Source organism: Phyllopteryx taeniolatus, chromosome 13, assembly GCF_024500385.1.
Source record: "Phyllopteryx taeniolatus isolate TA_2022b chromosome 13, UOR_Ptae_1.2, whole genome shotgun sequence".
In the NCBI taxonomy this organism is placed as follows: domain Eukaryota; kingdom Metazoa; phylum Chordata; class Actinopteri; order Syngnathiformes; family Syngnathidae; genus Phyllopteryx; species Phyllopteryx taeniolatus.
In genome coordinates, this window is record NC_084514.1 from 21,189,132 (window position 1) to 21,198,031 (window position 8,900).

Sequence of the window (8,900 nt, forward strand, 5' to 3'; positions counted from 1 at the left end):
AAGGACATTAGACCACATCATGCGCTAGCACGTGATATTTTTGCATTTGATGAAAAGATGGGACTTTAAAAATACAAGCCAATACCATAAAAGACTGGCCCACCACCATCATGGTTTGAGGAAAACACTCGATGTAGTAGTAGTAGTAGTAGTAGTAGTAGTCTCAGTAGCATGTATGTTTATGTGCTTGGTCACTCAGTAGCCTGCTCACTGATCACAAGACTGGGAAGCCTGTGGATACTGCACAGCAGCCATCTCACCTGCCATCACGGTGCCGAGTTTGTACCATTTTATCAGCCTTGGATGCTTGGAAAAAAAAAAAAAAGTCGTTTTGGACAATGATGTTCCACAGGTCCTGAGGAGGCTCGACTTTCACGAAGGCATCTACCTGCCGTGCTTCATCTCTATAAATGGACTTTCATGCTTTTTCAGCTATCATTGTACAGTACCATATTATGTGATCAATGTTACTCACTCTGCATCCATTGCAGCCTCATTATCCTGGAAGTAGGATCCCTCCATCTGTGGTTTTACAGTGGTACGTTGACTTATGAGTTGAATTTGTTCTATGACCTAGCTTCTAACTCAATTTACTCATATATCAAACAAATAAACTCTCCCCTTCGATATGCCATTAAGCTGTTTCAGCCCCCAAAACAATTTTTTTGTTACATTTTTAATAAGCAATAACAGCACTGTATTAAACATAATAAGAAGAACGTACAGAAATAAACTGGTTTTTATGACGTGTAATTAATGTAGGCACTGCAGTACTCAAATGGCACCATTGTTGCCATTTTGTCATGTCTGTATTTTGATGAACAACTTTACAGTTTGTATTGGAGACAAGTGTTTCTTTTAGTTTCTTACCTCAGGAAAGTGAGCAGTTATGGTTTGATTCCCCTAGTGATGGAAAGTGGTACGCAAAGTGGATGGATGGATGCTGTTAGTTCCGGAATAAAATTGCAAAATGTGGTCTGAAAGAAGCTTTACAAGAAAGGTAGAAAGGCCAGATCAAAGAAGAACGTGTTGCATTTTGGTAAAGATCCTGTTAAAAATGTTGTGTTTGTGTTGTGATGTTTCGATTATGGTTACTTACACAAAAATGATCCATCAAATACATCAGTGATTTGTATGAAAATTTGTAGAGGCTGGACAAAGAAAAAAACATTATATTTTGTTGCAGAGGTAGCTAAAGGTGCAGATTTATTTTCCCTTACTTTAGAAAATTGTCTTTAATAGAAAAACATAGGCTCAACCCTGTCCTTTTTTGAAGTTATTAGTGTCATTCTTGTGCATTTGCAATTTGAGAATAATATAGCAATGTCATTGTAACGTACACCGAAATCTGAATTCCTGAATGCTTGCTCATGCAGGCTTCAGTTCTCCGAAGGTGTGAGGCGCGTGGTTCAATCTAGACCTGTAAAGTACCCTGAGATAATGTCTGTTGTAAGTTAGTGCAATAAAAGTAATTTAGAATTTAATCCCGAAAGTGAAAACTGTCTGTTAATTACCTGTATCTACAGTAAATTTATAAAGTAAAACTAGAATATATGCGTAAAGGGTATTTTTTTTTAGTGTCCTTGATGTTCTGATGTCTTCTCACCCTTTATGACATTAAATTAACGTTTGAATACAAACGCACAAACACTTTTACCTTTAACCTTTGTGACTCACACGTTTATTTAGACTCCCAGGCAGAGCATCTCAGTGATTATACTAGCATTAACACCGGCTCCCCATCATCAACTGTCGACAATACAGAGAAGCACGAAGAGAGACAAGAGTTGGGGAGAGAGAAAAGGACTACAGCGTGAAAGTAAGTTAAGTTAAACTTTTACTTTATTTATCTCAGACCCAGTGGGATCCATATTACAGAGTAAGGAAAACAATTTAAAAAGAGAAACTAATAGAAAAGACAGAGAAAGGGAGAAAAGTTGGAGTGGAAAGTGGAACAGCCAGTCATTTTGTTTATACGTATTTCCGGGGAGCACTTTGTGCCATTATGAAACAAAACGTTTTGAACATCGTAGCAACTCAAAATCTGAAAAAAGGTGACGAGACGATCGTGGCAGGACCAGCCCAAGCTCAATTCTATTACAGAGTAAAGAAAAGTGGGGCGTTGAAGAGGGGAAGAAAATCAACCTCTAAAACGATTCAATTGTTGAGATTTGTTCAATCAAAATGAGACTGTTGTGTCGGGTTGCTAAACATAAAAGGGTAAACTCGAAATTTGCCTTTATTTTTTTCCTGAAGTTAAGCATTGTATTTGAAGGTGTACACTTTTTTTTTTTTTAATTTGCTCTTATTTTGAAATGCAGATCTACTTTTATTTAACAAATTAGAGACCATTACACAGTTGTGTATTGAGCACAGGCAGATGTAGTTACAACCACCACGCTACTTAAATATATAATGTATCACAATAAATTCACTATGATCTTCTGGACCTTTGCATCAAGAAATGTCTACATTGGCAGGATGGAGCTGCAGCTGTTTGTAATGTACTGTGCCCTCTGCATGGTGTACGCCATCAGCAAGCCCATAAAGGACCGCTTCAACCCTGATGAGCCCCTCAGCAACCGGGAGCACGACGACCGTGAGAACTTCGATTACGACCACGAGGCCTTTCTGGGCCAGGAGGAGGCCAAGACCTTCGACCAGCTCACTCCCGAGGAAAGCAAGGAGCGACTTGGGTAAGTAAGGTTGCTCTCCTAAATTTGGGACCATTTTCGGTTCAGATAAGGAAAGGAAATTCCTTTTGGGTGAGTTGCTGTAAGATTTGGGGAGTTTTGATTCCTCGTGGCAACATTGTAACATTGAAGAGAAATGACTCAAAAATGCACCTTAGCGCCACAGTCTCCACTTTGCTGCAGCGGCTTTTAAGTCTCCACTCGAAATAAAAATTGTCACCTCCGACAGTGCCTACTTTGCAGCGTGACCACATATTCTTACTGTCAGTAACCTTGAAACGTCGTTTGTCAGGAATTTGTAAGGGTTTACTACATTTCAAGCACAACTCCTAAATAGTATTTTTAAACGGGAATCCCCAAAAGAATGCCAATATTTCCTCCTTAGCGTAGATCTGCTCTTCCCCGATTTGTTTTCGTGTTGTCGGGCAGCATGCTGGTGGAGCGCATCGACGAAGACAAAGACGGCTTTGTGACCACGGAAGAGATGAGGAAGTGGATCAAAGACATGCAGAAGAGGTGGATCTACGAGAACATTGATCACCAGTGGAAGACGTACGACCTCAATGGCGACGACGTGGTGTCGTGGGAGGAGTACAAGAACATGTCGTACGGCGACCTTGTCGGTAAGAGCCTTGCGCCGGAGTTCAAAAGTCCGTCCTGATGCCACAGCCGACGCTCATGCTCAATCGCATGCCTTTGCCCGCAGATGAGCCAGACTCCAATGATGATGGTTTCAGCTACAGAAAGATGATGTTGCGCGACAAGAGAAGGTTCAAGTTGGCCGACTTGGACGGGGACCAGAACGCTAACAAAGAAGAGTTGGCCGCATTCATTCACCCCGAGAATTTTGACCACATGCATGATATTGTGGTGGTTGTGAGTGATAAACGCCACACAGATGAGACCACTGTGACAATCGCTGTTAATTTACATTGCCCTGCCCTCTTTTCTTCCTTGTAGGAAACAATGGAAGACATGGACATAAATGGAGATGGTGTAATCGACCTGCAAGAGTACGTTGGTAAGTTCATCTAATAAAATGTGTTATTTTGGGGTCTGAAAACAGATTGAGGACACACAAATTGTTATGTGTAAACACTGAAAACGGTAATTGTTCTGTGTAAACATTGAAAACAGTAAGAGTATAAAAATAGCAGAGAGGTGCTTCTTTGTTTGAGTACAGTGGAAGGGGCATCATCGTGGTGTAATGCAATATTTTCCAATCTTGACTGAGCCAAGGCACGTATTTTACATATGAAAAATCTGAGTAAACCCCCACAAATCTTTGCACACACACATACATACATATCAGAGATCTGATAATGAAACAGGAATAAAACCATCACAAATAAGCTGTAATAATACATGGACTTGGGACATTGTGCTAAACATGAATAAAAACAGCAAACAATGATTAGCAAATCATGTTAAACCTATATTTAATTGAACACACTACAAAGACAAGATATTTAATGTTCAAACTGATATACTTTATTGTTTTTAGCAAATAATCATTAACTTAGTATTTTATGGCTGCAACATGTTTCAGAAAAGCTGGGACAGGGTCATGTTTACCACTGTGTTACATCACCTTTTCTTTTAACAACATTCAATAAACGTTTGGGAACTGAGGACACTAATTGTCGAAGCTTTGTAGGTGGAATTATTTTCCATTCTTGCTTGATGTACAGCTTCAGCTGTTCAACAGTCCGGGATCTCCGTTGTCGTATTTTACGCTTCATAATGTGCCACACATTTTCAATGGGAGACAGGTCTGGACTGCAGGCAGGCCAGTCTAGTACCTGCACTCTTTTACTACAAAGCCACGCTGTTGTAACACGTCCAGAATGTGGTTTGGCATTGTCTTGCTGAAATAAGCAGGGGCGTCGATGAAAAAGACTTTGCTTGGATGGCAGCATATGTTTCACCAAAACCTGTATGCTCCTTTCAGCATTAATGGTGCCTTCACAGATGTGTAAGTTACCCATAACATTGGCACTAACACAGCCCCATACCATCACAGATGCTGGTTTTTGAACTTTGCGTCCATAACAGTCCGGATGGTTCTTTTCCTCTTTGGCCCGGAGGACACGACATCCACAATTTCTAAAAACAATTTGAAATGTGGACTCGTCGGACAACAGAACACTTTTTCCACTTTCCATCAGTCCATCTTAGATGAGCTCGGGCCCAGAGAAGCCGGCGGTGTTTCTGGGTGTTGTTGATAAATGGTTTTTGCTTTGCGGATGTAGCGCCATTGGTTTTCTGAAGTGTTCCTGAGCCCATGTGGTGATATCCACGTTGATGTTGCTTTTTGATGCAGTGCCGCCAGAGGGATCAAATGTCACGGGCATTCAATGTTGGTTTTTGGCCTTGCCGCTGACATGCAGTGATTTCTCCAGATTCTCTGAACCTTTTGATATTATCGACTGAAATCCCTAAATTCCTTGCAATTGTACGTTGAGGAACATTGTCCTTACACTGTTCGACTATTTTCTCACACACTTGTTCACAAAGAGGTGAACCTCGCCCCATCTTTGATTGTGAATGACTGAGCAATTCAGGGAAGCTCCTTTTATACCCAATCATCAGAATCAGAATCAGAATCATCTTTATTTGCCAAGTATGTCCAAAACACACAAGGAATTTGTCTCCGGTAGTTGGAGCCGCTCTAGTACAACAGACAGTCAATTTACAGAACACTTTGGAGACATAAAGACATTGACAAAAAACAATTGTGCAAAAAGATGCAGAGTCCTCTAGCACTTAGAGCAGTTCGAATGGCTAATATCGCAATCGCAATAAAGGGCACTGAGACTTCAAGGAGTGTATGCGGTTTAAAGTGATGAGTAGTGCGATAATCTGGGACAATGGTCGTGCAAATGTTACAGATACTCCTCAATCAGTGTGCAAATGGAGCAGATGCTACTCTGGCATGAGTGGCCAGTATATGCAAATAGTGCAGCACGGCGAGACAACTACAGTGAGTGCACGAGTAATACATAATTGGCCCCACAGAAATGTGACAACGAACTCAAGTCAAAAAATTGCCAGCTTGTTGTAATGGAATTATAAGTTAGCTGTTTAAGAAGTTGATTGCAAGAGGGAAGAAGCTGTTGGAATGTCTACTAGTTCTAGTTTGCATTGATCGGTAGCGCCTACCTGAGGGAAGGAGCTGGAAGAGCTGGTGACCGGGGTGGGGAGGGTCGGAGAGGATTTTGCACGCCCTTGTCTTAGTTCTGGCAGCGTGCAAGTCCTCAAGGGTGGGTAGGGGGGTACCGACAGTCCTTTCAGCAGTTTTGATTGTCCGTTGCAGTCGGAGTTTGTCCTTTTTTGTAGCAGCACCAAACCAGACTGTGATGGAAGAACACAGGACTGATTCGATGACCGCTGTGTAGAACTGTCTCAGCAGCTCCGGTGGCAGGCCGTGCTTTCTCAGAAGCCGCAGGAAGTACATCCTCTGCTGGGCCTTTTTGAGGACGGAGTTGATGTTGGTCGCCCATTTCAGGTCCTGGGAGATTGTAATTGTAATTGTAACCCACCTGTTCCCAATTAGCCTGTCCACCTGTGGGATATTCCAAACAGGATGAGTTAATGAGCATTCCTCAACTTTCTCAGTCTTTTTACCACCTGTCTCAGCTTTTTTGGCACGTATTGCAGCCATAAAATTCTGATTAATGGTTATTTGCTAAAAACAATAAAGTTAATCAGTTTGAACATTAAATATCTTGTGTTTGTAGTGTATTCAATAAAATATAGGTTGAACATGATTTGCAAATCATTGTATTCTGTTATTTGTTTAACACAACGTCCCAACTTCATTGGAATTGGGGTTGTAGTTTTTCGCAAGTCAAAAAGAATAAATCCCTGAGTATTGCTGTATACTGTGTTCAAATATCAGTTGTTTAAAAGTAGACAACTATCGCAATTCAATGACTCCATCTCTTCTAGTAGACCTTAGTGCTTGTTGCCTGTCATGATGTAGCACAATGTACTACTACACTGAAGGTGGCCAACTCTTAAATTCGGCCTTGCCGAGGTAATAGTAAAAAGCTGAAATGTTTCAAAATCTGATAATAGTGAGGGCATGAATGATCCATTAGCTTGTTAAGGGCACGTGCGAGAGTCAGTCCAGAGAAACACGAGTACAACCGGATTATGTTGTTGTTCACCTTGTCAGGTGACACGTACAGCCAGGAGGGCACGGCGGCGCCCTCGTGGGTGAAGACTGAGAGTGAGAAGTTCACCGCGCTCCGGGACAAGAACAAGGACGGCAAGATGGACAAGGAGGAGACCCGAGCCTGGGTCACGCACAGCGACTATGACCACGCTATGACCGAGGCCAAGCACCTGGTCAACGAGGCTGATGCAAACAAAGTAAGCCCTCATGCCTCATACCTCCCTTCTGCTCCAGCAATATTACTAGCTAGGGGTGGGCAATATGGCCTTAAAATAAAATCTCTTGATTTCTTTCCACAAAATCTTATATAATCTGATATCCCCCCCTTCATTTATAGCAGTACCAGTACCAGCTAAAAAAAAAAAAAAAAGCACCATCGTCACCAGAGGGTTTGAAAAAGTATCTAAACCTCGGTACACACATAAGGATATTTCAAAAGATTTTTTCTCTGACAGATGCCACACACAGATAAAAAATCAGGCATTTAACAGTAGTCAGATTGTGTGTGGTGTGCTCCAATCATTTTAACAAATAACATCACACACAGGTTTTCTGTTTCACCACTGGTCCTGGAAACAAGTCCTCCGATGCAGAAATCTAGCTTGATCACACAAAAATGAAGACAAGCAGACATTTGTAGGTATGCGCCGATGTTACCTGAGTGTTTACACTGGGGCCAGAAAATGGCCATGTCATTAAAAAATAAAAAATATCGGCACTTCTTGTCATGTAGGGAACCCACTTATATACAAAAAAAAAAAAAGATATCAGGTAAGACGTATGTTTTTACTAAGGTCGCTTCCTTGTTCCTGAGTCAGGTTGCTTCTTGACTGGTTGCGTTTTGTTACACGGCACAATTCACAGCGTCATGTCTCAGGGAGATGTCAGCTTTCCTCACAAACATGAAGATTTCTGGCCATTGTTGAAGGCGTTCAATTTTTAGGATTTTCATCCGGACCCATTTCGCATCCAAAATAGGGACAAATCCATTCTTAACACATCTCAGGATGCACCTATAGGATAATCTTATAAAACAAGATAGTCTGGTATATGACCTCCTTGGTCGGAAGGGGCAAAATCAGAACAGAAACAACCCTTTTTGTGTACCAGGCATAATTCGGCTTACTAACCCACCCTCTTTGAAGCCATTTTATTAGTGAAAGTCGTGCAAGCTTTGGACTACAGGAGCTGCTAAGAAATGCATTTAAAAAGAAAAAAAATGTATTCTCTACATAGTCATTTTATGTGAACTCTGCTTTTTCTAGGATGGCCGCCTGACCAAGGCTGAAATCCTGGACAAGTACGACCTGTTTGTGGGCAGCCAGGCCACCGCGTTTGGAAAAGCCCTCACTCGACACGACGAGTTCTAAATTTGCAGCAGCCCAGAAAGGCTTTGTCTCCGCTACGCCTTCTTATTACTCTTCAAAGTGAACGTCATTGGTTTTTATACACACACCACAAGGTCATCCATTTAGTTTTATTCAATGTTTCCCATCATGTCGTCATGCACGCCACTGCATTTAGCCAATTTACACACACTTAATATATTTTACGAAGCACCAAGAATGCAATTTTGAAATCAAATGATTACATATGCTTACTCCATTGATGTAGTGAGGGAAGACATGAGTGCAGTTGTGGAAAAGGATCATGCACTGGACGACCGCTAATGGGACAAGCGAAATGGAGGGAAATTTTTTTTTTTAAATTACATACATACAGTACATACCCGTGAAAAAGTATTGGCTCCTTCTCAAATTATATTTTTGCATGGTTTCCTCACTTTAATGTTTAAGATCATCAAACAAATGTAAAACTCAAACAAATATAACCCAAGTGAATTTAAAATGCTGTTTTTAAATGATTTAATTTATTAAGGAAAAAAACTATTCAGTTACCTGGCCCTGTGTGGAAAAAGTAATTGGCCCTAAACCTAATAACTTGTTGGGCCATCCTCAGCAGCAACAACTGAAACAGTTTTCGAAAACTGGCCATGAGTCTTTCACATCCCTGGAGATATTTTGTCC

At 41.2% G+C, this 8,900-nt stretch overlaps 1 protein-coding gene and 1 long non-coding RNA gene across 3 annotated transcripts; one reads left to right on the forward strand and one right to left on the reverse strand.

Annotated features, from left to right (window-relative positions):
• Window positions 1-260: 260 nt before the first annotated feature.
• Window positions 261-987, reverse strand: LOC133487355 (uncharacterized). Its single transcript, XR_009791295.1, has 3 exons — window positions 871-987; window positions 476-522; window positions 261-306 (listed from the first exon to the last, which is right to left on the reverse strand). It is a non-coding gene; the product is annotated as an uncharacterized LOC133487355 (long non-coding RNA).
• A 678-nt stretch (window positions 988-1,665) lies between these two features.
• Window positions 1,666-8,649, forward strand: LOC133487353 (calumenin-B-like). 2 transcript variants are annotated; one of them, XM_061793761.1, is made up of 8 exons: window positions 1,666-1,819; window positions 2,481-2,696; window positions 3,123-3,316; window positions 3,400-3,569; window positions 3,654-3,714; window positions 6,874-7,070; window positions 7,421-7,513; window positions 8,139-8,649. In XM_061793761.1, exons 2-7 carry the CDS (start codon window positions 2,482-2,484, stop codon window positions 7,472-7,474), a joined length of 891 nt encoding a protein of 296 aa, XP_061649745.1. In that variant the 5' UTR covers window positions 1,666-1,819; window position 2,481; the 3' UTR covers window positions 7,475-7,513; window positions 8,139-8,649. The 2 variants fall into 2 exon arrangements, with proteins under 2 accessions (XP_061649745.1, XP_061649744.1); XM_061793760.1 differs by lacking the exon at window positions 7,421-7,513.
• The last annotated feature ends 251 nt before the right edge of the window (window positions 8,650-8,900 follow it).

What these genes read in the sequence shown, in the direction of transcription:
- LOC133487353 (XM_061793760.1), top strand. Translation starts at nt 2,482, where the DNA reads ATGGAGCTGCAGCTGTTTGTAATGTACTGTGCCCTCTGCATGGTGTAC. An exon ending in CGACCTGCAAGAGTACGTTG is followed by an intron (nt 3,715 to 6,873) that starts GTAAGTTCATCT and finishes TCACCTTGTCAG; the next exon opens with GTGACACGTACAGCCAGGAG. An exon ending in ACGAGGCTGATGCAAACAAA is followed by an intron (nt 7,071 to 8,138) that starts GTAAGCCCTCAT and finishes TGCTTTTTCTAG; the next exon opens with GATGGCCGCCTGACCAAGGC.